Here is a 20,101-nt window from a genome sequence, read left to right as displayed (position 1 = left end):
CATGAAATAAAATAAGAGTAGTGCGAAAAATATAATTAAATTTTTTTATGAAAGAAAAATAACTAAATGATATATTAATAAATAAACATTATGTGCAAATATTTCAATTATAGTCCTTAAACTCTTACATTTGAATTTAATTTTGTTACTTCTAAGAATTTAATTTTTTTATATTTTGAATTTAAAATTCTAAATTAAACAACACCATTAAATTCATGTGCTAGTATGATATTTTTAATATAATTAAAAATAAAGTAATAAATATGAATTTGACCGCATTAACAATTAAACTTGTATTTTAAAATTAAAAATAAAATTTAAATTCCTAAAAATTAAAAAATGAATTTTAAATGTATAGAAATTGAAATACATTTTAACCATTTATATAATATTGTTGTAAACCATTTTTTTAAAAGCAAGATGAAAATTTTACTAGAATTGATAATTAGTGAAATTTTTAAAAGAAAATTATTAACCAACTCCTTCAATTAATTAGTTTATACGAAAATATATCTTTCTCTTGAACATTTGAATTTTGAAGAAAATTCATTTACATTGAAAATTAATGAACAATAAATAATACAAATCTAGTACATGCATGCTCGGAATGGAAACCAGGCATGTATATTTATGATTTAGTCCTCTATCCTCCTGAGATTTAAAATTTAATTACATTTGACATAATTTAATTTTCTATTTTTAATATTATTGATAGTTCCAAATCGATAAAATTAGTTACTATTGTAAAATTTCTTATTTTTTTAAAAAAGTCTACTAAATTTAAAAGTAAGTTGATTATTAATTTAACAATAGAAAAATCCACCTCATCACTGTAATGTCAACAAGTACAACTAATAATGTCATTAAAGGTAGAACCAAAGGCAAAATTGGAAATTTCCTTTATAGGTCTAGAAATAAATTATAATTTTTTTTGGGTGGCCAAAATACATTTTTACCATATACCAAATTGTAATATCACAAAAACTGAAAGGTCTAAAATGAGAATTTTACCGTTGGCATACTAAATGGTTGCTTACTCGAGTTAAAGCTCGATTAATAAAAAATGAGATAAGATTTGGATTCGAAACTTGCAGATTCCATAGATTACTGAATCACTCAACCTTCATATAAATAAGAAACTACAACAAAATCTTGTCCAGCTTTGCTGAACCAACCCGGTGTGTATATTTTTTTACTTGTCACCTTTCTTATTTACCCCTCTAAATTTCTTGGGTCGAGTTTGTACCTTGAAAGAATGTCGTTTATCACCAGCTGCCTCACCCTTTTGGCTCGTAGTTGCCTGATTTATCTTTCTCTTCTGACCTCTGCCGGTGCTGGACCCTTTGTCGAAATTCTTCTTTTTACCATTTCCTTCTGAATGATCCTTCATTGAATTTCCTAAGTGCTTAGCTCTTTTAGCCATTTTCATTCCACCACCATGGCCAACATGTTCACTTGATTTGGCGTGCTTGCTGCCACCATCCCTTTTGTCCCTTTTTCTCTTTCGGTGTTCGATCATGTCGTTTTTACTTTTAAAAGCACCGAATCCCTTATCTCTCCTCTTTCGAGACCTAGTAAGATTCAACTAGAAATTAATTGGTAAAACATTCAAATGCAAGCTACCAATAAAATAATAATAATAATAATAATAATAATAATAAAAGCTGCAGCAGAAAGAGATCAGACCCTTCGGTTGATGAACCCACGGGTACTTTGTCTGCATCATTGACATCAGTTTCTTCAGAAGTCGTTTTGCCACGTCGGTTCTGCAATAATATAACATTACAAATTATTCTTAGGAGCAAATGGATTTTAGATAGCATATTCGAATCAGGAATCAATATCGAGTATGTTGGCATGAACGAGGGAAGGAAATGAGAGGGAGAAGGATACAAAGCCTTGCCATGAAAAACGAAGCTAATTTCCCCTACTACTTACCCGCATTCGGCACCTTCTTTATCGAAATTCTTAGGGGAATGTTCAAGATATTCCTCAACATGAATACATTTCAATTTTCTTAAACCGAAATAAAACTAGGGTGACTAAGAATAAGAAATGAATACCTCTATAACGGTATTCAGAAAACCCTTGTGCTTTTCCGGAGCAACAGATTGAACAGCAGCAATACCACACTTTCTTGTCAAAATTTCCAGTATTATAGTGACCTGTCGAAACATGAATGCACAGGATGAAAAGTCTGCAGCTCTATATGTCAGTTTTTATATAAAGTGAATATCTATCTACCTTTGATCTGAAATGATTTCTCGAGATAGATGACCACTGTAGAACTCCATTGATAATATCGGAAAGAAAATTCTGCAGGTCTTTAGCTTGCAAGGTGGAAACCAAGACTTTTACAAAACCCAAAACAGCCTGTCAACGGCATACAAAAAACCTCGTTAATGAGAAGCAAAATATTTTTCAGTGAGACAAAATGAAAGACAAAATCATAAGTTGGCACAACAGAAACTCACTTTTATAACTTCCACAGCTTTGGTTTGCAACAAGGATAAAATAGAAGAAACAAGATCAGGCACTGAGATACATATCTCAGGATCATCATACACGAGAACAGACAGGGCAGCCACTGCTCCACTCTTAATGTGAGGTGATGAACCAGAAAGATATCCCATTATCTGAAAAGTAAGCAACATATTTGGTCATTAGCATCACTGATAGTCATCCGTTGGGGCAACAAGTTGACAGTAATTGTTTACAAATGCAACTATCCGAAGGAAATTGGGACAAGTTAAAAGCAGCATAAAATTTAGACAGTCATGTATGTCCTAAACATAAATGATGAACATAAAAAACAACAAATATATGTCCAACTTGGGTTAGACATCAACATTTTGGCCTCCAGGGATAGTTTCTAACTTCCCTACTTTTATCCTGGAATTCTCATAGCACTCTAAAACTCAATTGCCTGAAAAAGCTACTGCTTCGAGACTACTACTTCTAGACAATCATAAATGATTCATTATATAGATTTATGACATAATTCTTTACAACACTTAATGTCAGGGTAATTAAGTCTAACACATTTAAAAAAAATAATTACAAAATCCTCACCATGCTAATCAGTTTGTGATAGGGTGGATCAGATTCGAGATCTGACGACTTTCTTAAGGTAGAACTCATCTTTAGTAATATATCGTAAGTTGTTTTCCTTGTTTCTTCCTTTCCCTGCATATTAAGTTCAGATTAAAAACGCAATGAACTGCATTACCCCATGAAGTACAAGGAGAAAAACAGTAAATGATTGAACTTCTTAGGCGGGGCTCTTACATCCTTCAATGTGACTATAATCTCATTAAGAATAAGGAATGGCTTCGTATTTTCCTCCAATGAGCTCACCTGCAAGAATTTTTTACAGTTAAAAATTCAGTTGGCATCATGATCTAATTCTTAAGAGAGGGCACAGTATCATCCCCCATATGTACAAAAGTCAGTCAGCAACTTGCTGCCAGCATATATGTTTTAAACAAGCTAGACGAAAAGATAAAATTTGCATAACTTCACAAAATACAAATTAAGTTCAGATGCTATTTCCATCGTGTTAGGCATCAATGCGTCGCTAAAGGCTTGATTCTCCATTACAGCAACAGCAACTAAGATGAAACTGGTTTGTCTAAAACAAATTTGCGGAGGGATAAATCCACAATAATACCAAAATCTGTTTGACCACATTAGTGATGTAGACTATCACCTTAATCTAAAAGCATGCAGTACAATCAAACAGCACAATAGAAAAGGAATCTACAATTCTTAAACAGGATGAACTTAGATGAGAGTTAACCTTCAAGGTATGAACCATTAGTGTGTTGAAGCAATCAAGCCGGTTTCTAAGAGATGGAGTATCAGCTGGAGATTTTAGGCCAAGTAATAGATCAATCAACTCCTCCGATTTAGAAGAACAAAACCAAGCATGCTCCTACATCATCACATGAGAAAACAGGAAAGTTATATCTCCTAACATAGGATGAAAATTATTAAAAAAATGATGAACCAAAGATACTATTGGAACCACACCTCCAAAATTCTGCTTAAAGCATAATATGCTTCATGATGACCGATCTCATTTGTTTCCTAAAAAAGGAGGTTAGTGAGCATTTCAAGGCTAGATTAGTATGTAAAAAAAATAACACAATAAGAGAAATGGGAATATTATATACCTGGAAAGTTTGCTTTATTAAGACATAGATAAAATCAATAAGGTCCTCCTCTGCCCCTGAAATAAGAGAAGATGCCAGCTCCATTATGATACACCTGTGTTAAAAAAAAAAAAAAAGGAAAGTCTTAGCACCATGGTCAATCTCTATTGCTCTCCACAGAAAATGAGATTTTCAGCTCTCATTATTTTGTCAAGGCCAACAAAAGTCAACTAGATTCACCCATTCAACACTGCCAAAACATTTCCTCTTAGCTTATAGCAAATATGCATATCATTCGATGCAAATGGAGCAGATAAAAAAGAACTCCAGCAGGGGAGGGCAAACAGCTACAATATAGGCTGATCTGCCTACAAGGTGCTATACATGACCATTAAATAAACAAAGTAACAAAGCAAACAAGTACTTTAAAAGAAAAAACAAAGTAAATGAGCACATTTTATGTCAACAACTTCACATTAAAGTAAAGATGGCTAACAATGACAACTGAAATAGCCAGCTGCTTAGAGATGGCAACAAAGCAGGGTGGGGCGGTGTTTTGCCCACCAAAATCAAAATTTATAATAAAATAAGTAATAACAATAAACTGATTTTTAAATTCCAGAAGTGAAGTCTGGAACATACCTGCTTGCATCTTTACCCATAGTATTAGTGTTTTTTTCTTTTTCCACCACCTCATCTGCATTATCAGCTTGCTTTACAAATTCACCTTCACCATCAATGGACTGCAGCTTCTCAACCAATAACACAAAAATCCTTTTGGTAATAGAAGAGTCTGTTATTGAAGCCAAGCATCCAATGGCATCCTGACAACACATGATCAGAAGAAATTTGGTGTTTTATATTAATAAGACATCAATAGGTGTTTCATATTACCAGTAAGGGAATATGCGTGTTTTATATATCAAAATCGGACAATTTGTTCTGCCAGGAAAGAACTTTTCATTTTATCAAAGTAATTTGAATAAGTCTATCAAATTTCAAATAAGACATTAAGATGAAAGAATGAAAATGTTAACCTTAAGATATAAACGCTTTGCTGGAATGGAATGAATAAATACATCAGTTAGAGCCTGAAGAATCTCCGGAGCACATGATGATAATGCCTTGATATTTTTGGTTGCAGTTTTCTTTGAATAAGTGTCTGGAATTCTGAGCTCTAATTTAGAGTCTCCCATTACAGTATTGTTTGATTCATCAGCATCCTCTCCAGATCTAAGTATATTTTTGTTTTGGTTGACAAGAATCTACAGAAAAAATAACACCACTATAGATATTATACAAGAGAAAAGAAAACAACAAACAAAAGTTATTTGGAAAGAGGATCAACGTAAGGTTCTAGGACTTACAAAACTAATGGTAACAACAATGAAAACAAAACAATAGTTACCTGTATGGCAACAGCAATATTTTCATGCATAAGCGAGTCCTCCTTAAGAATATCAATTAAAAGTTCAGCCAAAGCTTTAAACCTCTTGTGTGTATCAATAGAATAACGACAAAAGGCAGGTAGTAATCCCCAGAGGCTATGACTGTGAGCCTGCAGATCTTGACGAATTACAGACTTTTTTACTGAATAAAGTGGAAAAGGAAAAGTCAAAAGTCAAAACAGAAAAATATTAGAAAATGGCAAAAACTCTTAGTACTAAACACACAGAGTAAAAGCACCAGATGTTAAGCTAGATGGCTCCAACATTTTAAATCAGCCAAGAGGATGATAAGCCATAATGCAAAATTAAAAACAATGGAGCCACTTAGAGAAGCCAAATAAAGTGAAATAATATTTAAGTCGCTTAGCACAGCTAACAGTTTTGCAACTACTGACTAGAATTGATAACGAGATATAAAATTTCAGCATTCATTAAAATAATGAGAATGACAGGTCCTAATCCCTAAATAAGCTCTCTAACCTCAGGATCATAATGTTGACTGAATCCTTGGCCTACAAAATACCCAGAAAGAATAATAATCCAATAGATTCACAACAATTTAACCTAGAACCTTTCAAGGTGCAATTTTATGTGCATCATTATCCTTCAATTGTTAAATCTAGTCATAATCATGATCTGAAGAAAATTTCAGAGTAAGAAAAATACCTTTACAACTTGCTTCCTGAAAGGATTTTGCAAGTGGCACTATATGCTCCATATAATAGCTAAGAGATGCTCCAACGACATAGTCTTTCAATATGGATACCAACCACATGTTTGAATGCATGAAGTTATCAACAGAAAGGGTTATAGGCAAAAGAGTCAGAATCCTCTCTGGCCCGATAACAGTAACTGCTGATCCTACACAATTCTGAAGCTGCAAATTAACAGAAAAAGGATATCAATAGTTTTCCAGTGATCACCATGGAAGATACAGCAATCACAAGCTGAAGTATTGAACCTTAAACATAGGATTAGTGAAACAAATATGACATTTTGTTGTCATGATGTTAAACCATAATCAGATAAATTATTTGGATGCAACATGGACATATAAAATGTGGCAAACATAGCATACTTTTCAAACTAAATGCATTAAAAATTGGTATTAAAATTAATCGTGCAGAAAGAAAGGAATATGCAGGTTTCATCTTACTTGACCATCTTATTATGCCAATCATGCCAACTAAACAGAACAAGTTTGCCAGAACATAAATAAAAGACAAGAAAAACAACAAAGCCTTCATTGTTCCAAACCAATTACTCCATTTTTACACTTATCATCTGTATTTTTGAATTAGCAATCCCTTCATTTTACTAAAACTTAGCCACTCTTTGCGAGTTTATTCAAGTACATGTCAGATGAACAATGTATCAAAAAGTACAAAGCAGATATATCAACAAGAGCATGCAAGAGTAAATTTTAGTAGAGAAACAAAGAACTTGATGAAACAATAACTTAAATTCAGTAAAACATCATAACACAAACAGGATTTTGATAAATTTAAAACCACAATACTTCTCAATAAGGGAACAAGCAATAAGGGAACAAGCAAAAATGGTTGAGTGAAGACTTACATGGTTTGTGTTAGATGTGTTCCCACTAATGCGAGTCATTAAGTCAGCAAGTTTATGTACAATGCCCTTCATAAATATATATGAGGATTCTCCTACAATCAATTGAATCACAAAAATAAGCAGAAGTTGATGCACAATAAACATGCATATTTTTGTCTGAGCATGAAGAATACAAGCCTAACAAACATCAACTACAATTCCACAGATTCTTAAGTCCTAGGTTCTTGAAGAAACTACAAGCTTCTCCGTAGTACACCAGAGATCAAACTTGTCAGATTGCTACTCATTTGTTTTTATTTTTTATCATTGAGTACAATATCTTTTTTATAAATTAGGCTTATTTCTAAAAGGTAATTTATGTAATTTAAGCTCTTACTATTATTGAGGGGTTTCTACTTTTAGGGTTCACAAAGCATGCCTGTATTAGGCTATATACTAACTTAAAAACGAAGGCCACCAATTTTGAATTAAATAATTCTCAGATTTGTTTCCCTTGCCTTTTTAACTATGCTTCCTCCTAAGGGGGTTTTAACTCAATCAGCTCAAGCAGTTGACCATATCATCTCTAATTATTTAATATACCATGCCTGCAACATTTTTTTTCACTGCAAGCCAATAATCACGTTTGTGCCCATTAATTTTGGTGATAAAGGTTAAGGGTGCTGAGCCATCTGAATTTGAAGTAATAGCTAATGTAAACACTCACCTAAAACAGTCCCACAAACATAAGGACGCATAAAACAAGCCAGACAATTATGCCTTTAGCACATTTATCTTGAGAAGATTCCTCCTAATCACATGTTTAATATGATTAGCAGTAATAACTCAGGAGATATATGAGGTGAACAATAGTAGTAAAGAAACAATGCAGCCAAGCTCGTCCTTATAGTATTTCAAGGACATAGCAATGAAAATACAGTTGTGTAACTCATATGCAGCAAATAAAAAATAATAATCCAGCATACCGAGTTTCTGAAACAAAACAGTCAAGACAGCCAAAACATGCTCGTTTGGAATTCCATCACTTGAACTTAGGGTATTCTCAAAGATTGAACATATAGATTTTAATGCATCTGCTTCCTCACTACCAAGGCCATTGTTATCAGATGAAAGAGACTTCAGATCTATATGGTCGGTAATCAACTCCTTCATAATATCTGATGCATGTGATGCCACGCTAGCCTCAGAAGACAAAAGAGCTACATCAAAACTACAACATTATCAGAAGAACAAGAACTTTTAAATTTCAAGTTTGCTATCAAAGTATCCATAGAAAGCATTAAAATTAGCAGTAACATTGCGTATTCCACTGCATTAAAGGATAGAGATAAACTCTACACCTCACATGAGAAGCAAAGCTAAACATCCACAGAAAGAAATTTATTTCTTTATTGCACCTAGATCAATCAACTAAGAATGCATGTGCTATAATATGGTAAATTGCTAAGAATTAATGCTTTAATTGAAACTTGGCTACATTAGGCACGGAATAAGAGTAGTAATTGTAAAACATCAACCTAGTGAACAACATATCAAAATATTCCGGAAATTTTAAGATGAGTTTTGATATGTAGCAGAAAAGCAATGACATGTAGGAAAATTGGCAAAGATGATTTTCTAGGAATGTTACAATTAAAGATCTTAAGTCCAAGAACTTCCATATCTAGAAAAAGTTTGAAGTCCGTGAGCAATTGTGCATGGTAGAAAAAACAATTTACATTAATGAGTTCAGGAGCTGATATTACGAACAACAACACCATACATAAATCTCCACAGATTCATCACAAGCAGTAATGAAATTGTTACATTCAAAAAAGCAGTTCCAATCAACTATATTCTAGTGCAGTTTACAGGAAAGACGGAACAGAAGGCAATGATAATCCACTACACCTAACAATTGCTTGTCAGACAAGCAAAACAAAGTTTACTGATGCCAAAGTCCATTACTAATTGTGAAAACAATAATAAGTCTCCAATATCTTCATATCAGCGAAAATAATAATAAATACACTTGTCGCATCTTTTTATTAGAAATAATAACAATAATAAATAAATAAACATGTCAAAATAAACATATCAAAAAACATACCTGCTAATGAATCATAAACAAAAGGAGTGTGCTTCGTCCAGGAGTTTGAGTCTACAGCATAAAGTTTATCTACAGCACATTTTAACAAAGTTGCGGCAGATATGAGAGTGTCAACAGGATTCTTCTCCCCAGAGACATAAGAAGAAAGAGAAACTATAATGTTCTCCGTCGCTGGTATAATCGCTTCAGCATTTGAGTTCCCAAAAAATACTTCAATGGTTTTATGAATGTTCCGTGTAAGAATAGAGAACTCAGAACTAGTAAGTTTACATAGTTCTGATAAAATTTTCAAACGGATTGTGGCAGAGAGATATGGAACAGTAAGCTTCAGCACATTTAACATATGAAGGACCTCCAAATGTTCAGGATTCGATAATGTTTCATCCTTAGAATCATCTGCACTTTTTATGGTGTTTAAGGTAAGTGCAACAGGCATATGGCTTTTTAGCAAGGAAAGTACCAATTTACTTGCCTCCTTCATAACATCTGAGGACTGTGAAGACTTAAAAAACTTCTCAAGATATTCTTGAGCACATCTCCGAACCTGCAACACAATATTAAATCAACGTATCAAATTACTTTACTTTTTTCCCCCATTGAATAACTATGGCTAGCAAGTTGCTAGCTTTATTCCACAAAGAGTAGTTCTTTTAAGGGTTTATTCAATTTCAGTATTAATTTAAGGGTCAGTCTCAAGTACACTGGATTGGAGATGTGTGTAGCTCTGAATGCACCTTACACAATTACACCATGCACAACTTATGTAACTTCGACTCTTCACTTCTCTTGACATTTAGACATGGGGACATAACCTCCAAGGATCCTCTAAATGCATGGAAAAACTTAGAAAAATCTATCCATACCAGTGCCAGACACATGCATATCTGACACTCGAGTAACATAGTGCACTAATGCAAGAACATACAATCTCCAACACAAATGGAAAAGCTAGTTGCTTGAACCCTTGGTTCATAGCATTAATTGACAGGAACAACCTCTTGTCAAATCCCATATGTGACTTTAGAAGCTTTCCTTCTAAAGCATGATTATTCATTGAAGACCAGAAAACAATAAAATGATGCTGAGGACAATAACAGGACATCATGCAAACAGACCATAACATTCATCAGATATACAGACGGAGCAATAAAATAAATATGCAATGGTTGTAAAAGATTGAATTTTAAACACAACAGACCGGTATTAAAATAAAACCATGCATTATTATATTCTTGAGTATCATATCCAAAAGGTCACTTAAGCTTAAGAAAACAACAAGAGGAAGTAAACAGTGCCTCGATACCTTGGGTCGTTTATCAATGGCGAATCCAAGCAATGACTCTAGACCAAACTGAACCGAGTGCCAATCCTGCAAATCAGAAAATCCGACAAGCAACAACCCCAAACACTTCACCCCACTTCTCAAACTCGCAACTCCCAATCCCTCCTTCCCCAATACTCTCACCACAACTTCCACCGCCTCCTTTGCCTTCCCACTGGCAATCCCTCCTTTCGGCACCGCCGGAACCACAAGCGACAAGAACGTCAGAAGCGCACCGATAGCCGTCGAATCAAGGGTGGCTGCTGAATCATCATCGAGGGCAGAAATGGAGGCAGCAAAGTAAGCCGGCGGAGATAAAGGAAGCGACTCAGATGAAAGGATGGAACGCATGGCGGCAGCAGTGGCCATTAGGTGGCGATGCTGCGGGGCTGATGATTTTGAATAACGATCCATGAGTTGCTGACAGATATCGGACCCATCTTCCAAAGGGATTTCGTTTTCGTTGTCGATTTCCTTCGGGGTTTCTTTATCGTCTAACGGGGAATTTGGGATTTGTTTTTTCTTCATGGTGGCGATTTCGTTCAGATTTTGGAGGCGGATTTAGGGTTTAACAGGGGGTGATGGTGAAGAAGGGTTTAACAGGGTTTTTCTTGTTTTTCCCAAAAATAAGTTAATTACATAGATGTCCTCAGACTATAATCTAATATTTTAACTTTCCCCTGAACTTTAAAATATTCTAATTCAATCTCTAAAATATTAACATTGTGAAAATGTTACATTTGGTACCTATACTTTCATAAAATTTCTAATGTGGTACCTGTGTTTTGAAAATATCCAATGTGGTAATTCAACTATCAATTTGTTTGATCATGGTTAAAGTACTTGGGAGGTCCTATATTATAGCGACTAGATCAAATTAGTCTCTTTATAATTAAATGGATCAATTTAATCTCTATACTATTAAAAATTAAATAAGTCCAAAGTGTAACAAAGGTAATAAAATATGTATTAAAAATTATTTTTCTTTTAATTGTAGTTCAATTCCAAATAAAAATTTTATTTACAAAACCATAAAAATTTAATTTGTTAAATTTGTTAAATAGTAAATGATATTTTCTAAATAGTAAATGTTAACTCTTTTACAATTTGACCTTATTTTATTCTATTTAATAGTATAGAGACTAAACTAATTTACTTAATAATAAAGGGACTAATTTAATCAAGTCCTTATACTATGAGGACCTCTCAGATATATTCACCATTTTAATATGATCTTGATGTTAATAGCAACAGTGAATTGTTAAACCGGTCAATAAAATTCAACATATAGATTTTTTTTCAAATCATAGTCTATAACTCCAGTTGGATAATAAAATATTATATGAAAAATTAAATAAAACAAAAATTAAATTAAATTGGAAAATAATTAATTAAACATATAATTAATGATAAAATGATTAAATAAAAACTTTATTAATACAAAAAGATTAATTTTTTATTAAAAAGGCAAGAGTCGCATGAATCATGATTATTTTGCAATGTTTAAAATATAAATATGAAATAATCATCAGGCATAATTATGATTACGAATGGCAAAATTTGAACCGTCCCTTAAATCTAGAATCAATCTACTTCGAATGGAGTGGATTTAAAAAAAAAAAGTTAATGTGGGGTATTGCGAGTTGGAATTTTTTTTGAATAAAGGGTATAGAGCGATTATGATAATCACTTGCTTCCTCCCGTCTCACTGCACCATATAAAACTACCATTTTAGCCTTGTATATATAATTATTGAAAGAGTAAAAATATAATAATGTATTATAAAAAAAAAGTTTATATTATTTTAAGAAATATGATTAAATATTTACTTGTATTTAAAAAAATTAAGAAATTAAATATGAGTAGTAAATTAAATTGAAGTGAAATAGGATGAGACGAGGATAGATGCATTCAACGTCCATAGGGATAATAGTGATTTTCATGATTATACATTCATAGTAAAACAAGATAGCCTGTAAAATAGAGCATACCAACTATAGAGTGATGGTGAATTTAACAACATTTACCCGCCTCACTTTATTGTGATCTCTATTTATGATTACTCACGAATTATAAACATAAATAAATAAATAAATATTGTAGTGAAAAATTATGTTTTGGCATAGGTACTAAGGCCATATAAATAGTGTGTTTAATGAGAGGGGATTATGTGGGGACACAGAGATTATTAGGGTAAGGTAAGATAATGGATTTATGGTGTTAGAATCCAATGGTAAGGTTTGTCGTTGCAGTTTTAGACTTTTAGGACAATGTCGTTTTCAGTCACTACTCCGTACAAGCGGTTACGATTTGTACGTTTATTGCAATTAATTGGATTTCTTTTCTTCTGAAATTAGTGATATTAGTATACTGATACGCTCTAACAACAAATCCATTATCGTCCAGTGGTTAGGATATCTGGCTTTCACCCAGGAGACCCGGGTTCAATTCCCGGCAATGGAATTATATTTTGTTTATTTCATTTTAAATTGGTTAAAATTTATTGTTAGTCCTTGCACTTTGCAAAAGTTGTGAATTTGATCCATATGATTTAATTTGGTTAGTTTTTAGCCCTTATACTTTTCAAAATTTTAGTTGCGAATTTAATCCATATACTTTAATTTACTTTGCGGAAGCTGTGAATTTAATCACTATACTTTATCTTAGTCAATTTTAGTTCTTATGCTTTTCAAATTTTAAATATTCAATCATCGCAAAATAATAATTGTTAAATTCATTTGATTAAGTTTTGTTATTTCTAAAATTAGTTGCACCAAACATATTATTATATGTGTAATATCATGTCAATTTATTATTTTCACATATTACTCACTAAAATTTAGTTAATAAATTTAACAACTGTCATTTACATCGAGACCGAAATTTTAAATTTAAAAAGTATGGGGACTTAGAATGATCTAATTGGGAAATATGGACCTAATATACAAATCTATGCATAATACAAAACTAGTAATTAAATTTAACCAACCAAATTTAACTATTACTTTTTGATTCAAGACTAAAATTTTAAAACTAGAAAAAGTATAGGGACGAAATCTCACTAATTTGAAAAGTAAATGGATTAAATTTAATCAAATTAAATATTAGAGACTAAATCTAAAATTTCCATAAAGTAGAGTGACTAATAGTAGAATTTAACCTTTTATATTCAATGAGAAATTTAATTATGGATTAATATACTATTTGGTACGTTATTTTGGCTTTAGTGTTTAGTTTGGTAATTTATTTTTTGTCCAAAATTAATGCTTAAGTTTGGCTTCAATATTCAAATTGGTATATGTGTTTTTCAAATTGATACTTAAACTTTTTTTTCCAATTAAGCACTTAATTTTGGTTTCACTTTTTAATTTGGTACTTAAGTTTTTTATCCCAATTATCTACGTTATTTTAAATCATAAGAGTATATGTGTTAAATATTCATTAGGCCACATGATGCCATTTGATTTAAGTATCAAATTGAACATTGAAACCAAACTTAAATATTAAATTGAGACAAAAGAAAATTTAGATACCAAATTAAATATTAAAAACAAGTTCAAATACCAAATGATATATTAATCCTTTAATTATCCACTAAATTAAGTGAAAATATGACTTGTTATTAGAGGTGTAGACAGGTGAAGTGAAGTACAATTCCAATAATTTTTTCAAATCGTTGCTCAGCCTCGGCCTTATTTACTCAAAGGTCACATTTCACTGTTTACAATGTATTGGGGACTATTAGTGGAATTTACCCTAAATAGTTTGTAAGACAATAAATTAGAAGCACAGCGTTTCCCTTCCACAAAAAGTGACGAAACGTCCTTTGTGAGCAGAGACCCAAAAAAACACGCTTAGAAAAGGAAGGGTCAAGGGGGGAAGAAACAGCCGTGTGTTCCGCCGGAGCTGCCGACACAAGCACCGTCAACGGCAGAAACAAAGAAAACAAGGCAATGGGTTTTCTTCTCGTCTTCTTCCCCGAAGCCATCCACAACAAAATCATCGGCACCTCCATTAATAACACCACCACCAATAATAAAACATCATCATCAAGATTCATTAAAAGAACAAATCCCAATCTCCTTTTCACCAAAGCTAGATTCACCATTTCCATGTGCGCTCTTTTAGTTTCCCTCACTCTTCTCTTCTTCACTCTCTCAACTCTCGAACCTTCCTCTTCTTCAATGTGGGATTTTAAAGCTCTGCATGTACTCAAGAAAAAACCCAATGTCGTTTCGTCTTCTTCTTCGTTCGCTTTACAAGGGATGGGTACTTTGTATAGACGTGGAACAACCGCCATGGACGAGCTTATCATTTGCCATGTTGTTGAAGATATAGCCGAAGATGAACTCAAGCTTTTCTTACGAGTCTTACATAGATCCGGTATCACTTCAAGGGCTGACATAGTTTTCCTTTTTGGGTCCTCTTTATTATCTTCTAGATTCAGCTTTTTGATTCATGAAGAGAACGAGTCATTCTTGAAACTCGTTCGATATTACAACGAGTTGAATACTACGAGTTTCCGTGACTCAGTCTTTCGTTTCAACTCGACCCAGTTTTGGAAATCTGGGAAGAAAGATATGGGAGAACCGGTTTGGGGAAAGAAGGGGAGAGGGAATTATAGTAGTTCAAATGAAGATGAAAGTGAGTCAACTCGGATGATTTATGGCTCAGTTGTGGGGTTTGATGTGAATGAGTTGGATCCTGAGAACTCGTTGGGTGGGTTTTTGGATTATATTCCACTGAGTTTAAGAAGATGGGCTTGTTATCCAATGTTATTAGGAAAATTGAGGCGAAACTTCAATTATGTAATGTTATTAGATGTTAAGAGTTTACTGTTACTCAGTTATCCGCTCGGCCGTGTTAGGAGTCGGAGTTCCGAGTCCGTTTATTTATTTAGCAGCTGCAGCAACAACAGTAAAAGTAACTTGGAGAAAACTCAGTCTCATTGTCGGGTTAACTCGGCTATTTTGATGGGTGGAGTTAAGGGAACTCGGAGATTAGCCAATGCAATGTTGACTCAGATTGTTAGAGCTACAATACAACAGCATAAGAAGAAGAACTCGGTATCTGAGTCGGGAATTTTCAGTCAACTCGTCGGCAATGGCTATATAATGAAGAACGTAGAGTTGACAACATTGACCGAGTCATTTCAAGGAGCGGGTTCACTCAGTGGGTTGAGTTCTGACTCAGTTGAAGGTTATTCAATAATACAACGTGGTAATGGTAATCGTGATATTAGTTCCATGATTATGAATCTAATATGTTTATGTGAAGCAGATTCTTCTGTTTATAGGGATTGTTAAGTACATTTTATTTTTAAAATAATTATAATTTATATTTAATATTGGTGTTCACATACATATTTAAATAGGCATAAGACATAAAAATTCAATTAAATTTAAAAATTAAATATATAAGGGTATAGAATGTTTATTAATATTCCACATTCATCATCAAATTTGATTAACATAAAAAAAACTAACTAATTATTAAAGGGATTAAAATGTAATTTTATCATTATATCATGTAGCTTCATAAAAAAATTAAGGGATTAAATTAAAAACCTACCATTTGGCCCTTTGTCTTCATTTTTGGTGGTACGAACCCCTAATAATGATTAATATTGTTCCTAAATTGAGTTAAGTCTGAGATGAGGTTTACAGAGTGAAAGTAATTCATCAAATCAGATCGTTCTTATATAAAGTGAGATACCTCTCCCCGACAATGACTTATATGCTATAAGTCGAAGGTTTGAAACCCATCAGACACACGATACGTTTGTCCCCTTGGTAAATAGTTTAGTCCGATGAAGTATTCTTACTCTATAAACTCTATCTCGAATTCTCATCGAAGTCAGAAAACAGAAACCTAAGCGCGACTCAAAGAAACATAAACCATTATTGAGGGTTCGATCATCTGCTCAATAAACAATACTTCCAAAACTTATCTAAAAAAAAATCAACCCCTAAACATATAGCCATTTTTTAGAAAAAACAAATGTAAACCTATTAAATTTTTTAATATATATTTTCACATGATATACGAAATATTTTTAGATTATAAAAGATACTGTTCCATGATCATAAAAATAAATTCATGTGAAGTAGAGTCTGAATTTTATAAGAATTCTTAGCAAAAAACAATATATATATAGGCCTATATATATATACTGAAATAATATACGTGGAAGATTATTTTGTCCTTTAAAGAAGAAATTGTCTGCTTGGTGCAAGACAATAAAGAGCAAAGAGTGGGAGAAATTTAGGATTTTGGCATTTACATGTATTTCATATTTTTGTAACATTTATTTTCCATACTAACTCTTAAAAAAATCGAATAATTGGTTTTCTAATTTATAAATAAAAAATTCCTTTTGAGGATGAGAGATGAATCATAATTTGACAGGAGAAAACGTAATTTTATCACTAATTAACTTATAAAATTTCATAAAATTTAAACGGGTTAAATGAATGATTTACACTTTTTTCGAAAGCAAGGCTACTCAGTCTTTTATCTTCACCCTTATATCACGGGACTAGATCTTTTGTCTCGCGATCTGTTGATTCTAAATTTGCCTAAGTCAACTTTTACTCCCAAAAGTGAGGATTTATTTAAAATTTCTCTAAGCCACCAATCTGTATAGCAAAAGTGATTATGCCAAAATAAGTTACAAATAAACAACAGAAAGCCAAAGAAAGAATGCACACACCTTGTGTGCGCTCTTTTTGTTCTTCTTTGTAAGCTTCTTTTGGCACAAATTGTTTTCGCTCTATAAATTGGTGCCTTGGAGGATTTCTTAAAGAATTCTCACTTGAGTAAAGACTTACTTAGGCGAGTTTGGACGAACAGATCGCCTAAGGCTGCACGGATCACGAGACAAAAAATCTAGTCTCATGACACTTACGTAAAACAGACATGAAAACTACTAAAAAAAACAACTAACAAATAGTTTATAATTAGAAATTTACACAAATTTTTTCACTTGAAAAAAAAGTTTTGGCCCTATATATGTACCTATATTAGAAATTAGATTGCATTTTATCCCTTCTATTTAAAAAATAGCAAAATTGTTCTATATTTTTTTTTGCATGAATAAGTTTTTAGCTAATATTTTTCTCTAATTTATCTTGAAGAATTACAAGAAAAGGGTAAAACCTTAACATCAATACAATTAGTATAACTTGAACTCAAGCCACACTTAACACGATGAACACCTTCACCATCATATGGTGGAATTTTATTTTTCCCTATTTTAAGGACTAAGTCTGCACAGATTTTCTTGAAATGCTGACCCACATTTTACTTATTTTGCTTTAGTTTAATAAAAAGAAAAGAAACTATTGCATTTTCAGATACTTAAAATGTAATTCAATCATTAAATTTTGATTTTTCTAAATTTTGGGTTAAATATATATAAATGTAATATAAATATTTAATATATTAATATATAATCATAATGTACAAATACATCACTAATATACAAATTTAAAAAAAATCTCAATGGAAAATCCTCTTCTGCTTTTAATTTGGTCACAATTAGGCAAGTAAGTGCATACCAAAAGCAAAATTTAGGCGCCCTTTCTTTAAATAAATATGTAAAATAAATAAATAAATACATAGACTTTATTATAACACCGTGTAGTGAATGCAACGGTGGCAATTAATGTTGGAATTCCCACTAAGTAATACCTTTATTGTTCCTTTGAATCAATTAAATTAAACTAAACTTCTTTGACTTTAATAATTTATTATTATTATTATATTTTCATTTTATATATGAAAATAGATGATGCAAATTATGGTAAATTTCTGTAAGAGGTCCTTCTATTATAAAGATTTAATTGAATTAGTCTCTTTATTATTAAATGGATTAAAGTTAATTTTATACTGTTAACAAGAATCAAATAATATCATATTGGAATAGAGTTAATATTTTTAAAATTTTTATGATTTTGTAAATGAAATCGTTTCTTTTAAATTGAAATGTAATCGGGAGCGAGTCAAAAAATTTTTGAGGGATGCTGAAATAAAGTTGTACTTTTTTTATGATAGCTAAAGTGAAATTTCACAATTTTCATAACTTATATCTTTATAACTTTTAAAATATTAAATCAATTTTTTCTCATTCTTGGGGAGGCCAAAGTGTAATTTTACCATATATTAATTTAAATTTTTTAAAATTATAAAAGGTCTAAAAGTGTAATTTTCTATTTTAAGAGAGACCGGGACCCCTACCAGTGGCTCCGCCCCCTCACTGCAATTGAAAAAAAAAATTTTAAGATAATTTTTATATAGTAAATATTAAATTTATTATAAATTATACTTATTTAATTTTTTTAATAGTATATGAACTACATTAGTGCATTTAATAATAAAAAAAAGTTAATCCGACCCAAGGAGCTCTCAAATATTTTAACCTGCAAATTGTTTGTGTTTTAAATTTGTTGAATACTTGATTTGTCCGATGGAATTTATTATTTTAAATGTGATAAAAACAATTAAGTTATGTTACTCTTTTCATTTATCGCTGGGCTTCAAAATTATAATTATAATTTAATTATTTATTAAATGTTTATTAAAATTGTATTATGTATTAAAATAATTATTATTGTAATTTTTTTATTTTAGTTAAAAATATTTTTATAAAACTTAAAATTTTTTTTCATGATTGGTTTAAGTGAGATTATGATTATGATTCCTCTACTATGTTTAAATTTAGAATTTAATATTTATATTTTAATTTGACACAATTTAATTATTCTATTTTTAGTTAGTTCAAATAGTTGATTATTTCGATTAAAATGTCATTTTGCAATATAATACTCAAGCCCAAGTGTTCCGACAACAATTTGGTGCCCTAAAATACTAATTCCAAACTTTCATACTATTTTTTTATTAGAAAGTTGTACTTATCATAACGAAATACATATATTTTTTGTATGTGTTAGAAAGGTGTTCTTAATAAAATTTCACATCACTTTAATCAGAATAATTAAGTATGTTAATTATTTAAACCAACTAATGTGATTGATAAAATAGATGACTAAATTATGTCAAACTAAAATATATGCTAAATACTAAGCTTTGGCAAAGTAGAGGATTAATATTAAAATTTTACCGTTATCTTATAAGGAAAAAAGAAAAGAAAAGACACATGTGATGATAGAATCACTTAGGAGCTTCTTTTATATAAATAATTGTTGAAATTATAAACATTGAGGTAACAAATTATGTAAAAAAAAAAGTACAAAGAGTAAATCTTAAATTTAAGCATAATATAAGGATTAAATCTTAAATTTTATCTCAAGCTGACATATATGAACCAAATTTTAACAGTAGAATTGGATAGAACTTTTAATTGAAGGACATGTTTGCTCTTTGGTGTAAAATATATACACTGATTTGTCCACTTTTTGAGTAGAACGGACAAAATACAATTAGACTCGTAGTATAAGGCCTTCATGGTACTATTACTGCAAATCATATAATATAAGTTAAAGCAGCCCAC

The 20,101-nt window shown here is 31.5% G+C and overlaps 2 protein-coding genes and 1 non-coding gene across 3 annotated transcripts; 2 read left to right on the top strand and 1 right to left on the bottom strand.

The window, feature by feature from the left end:
• Positions 1 to 1,074: 1,074 nt before the first annotated feature.
• LOC108474118 (uncharacterized) lies at positions 1,075 to 11,177 on the bottom strand. The gene is made up of 18 exons (XM_017776026.2): positions 10,573 to 11,177; positions 9,270 to 9,813; positions 8,146 to 8,379; positions 7,181 to 7,272; positions 6,269 to 6,479; positions 5,563 to 5,744; positions 5,192 to 5,419; positions 4,797 to 4,978; positions 4,176 to 4,269; positions 4,033 to 4,089; positions 3,800 to 3,934; positions 3,289 to 3,357; positions 3,073 to 3,186; positions 2,475 to 2,636; positions 2,245 to 2,373; positions 2,064 to 2,165; positions 1,687 to 1,766; positions 1,075 to 1,571 (listed from the first exon to the last, which is right to left on the bottom strand). The coding sequence occupies exons 1-18, from the start codon at positions 11,116 to 11,118 to the stop codon at positions 1,193 to 1,195; spliced, it is 3,540 nt and encodes a 1,179-aa protein (XP_017631515.1). The 5' UTR covers positions 11,119 to 11,177; the 3' UTR covers positions 1,075 to 1,192.
• A 1,804-nt stretch (positions 11,178 to 12,981) lies between these two features.
• TRNAE-UUC (transfer RNA glutamic acid (anticodon UUC)) lies at positions 12,982 to 13,053 on the top strand. Its single transcript has one exon. It is a non-coding gene; the product is annotated as a tRNA-Glu (tRNA).
• A 1,347-nt stretch (positions 13,054 to 14,400) lies between these two features.
• On the top strand, positions 14,401 to 15,998 carry LOC108471910 (uncharacterized). The gene has a single exon (XM_017773455.2). It carries the CDS (start codon positions 14,544 to 14,546, stop codon positions 15,894 to 15,896), a length of 1,353 nt encoding a protein of 450 aa, XP_017628944.1. The 5' UTR covers positions 14,401 to 14,543; the 3' UTR covers positions 15,897 to 15,998.
• The last annotated feature ends 4,103 nt before the right edge of the window (positions 15,999 to 20,101 follow it).

The sequence above is a fragment of the Gossypium arboreum genome, chromosome 11 (genome assembly GCF_025698485.1).
Source record: "Gossypium arboreum isolate Shixiya-1 chromosome 11, ASM2569848v2, whole genome shotgun sequence".
Classification (NCBI taxonomy): domain Eukaryota; kingdom Viridiplantae; phylum Streptophyta; class Magnoliopsida; order Malvales; family Malvaceae; genus Gossypium; species Gossypium arboreum.
This window is presented reverse-complemented; position numbering and strand designations above follow the sequence as displayed.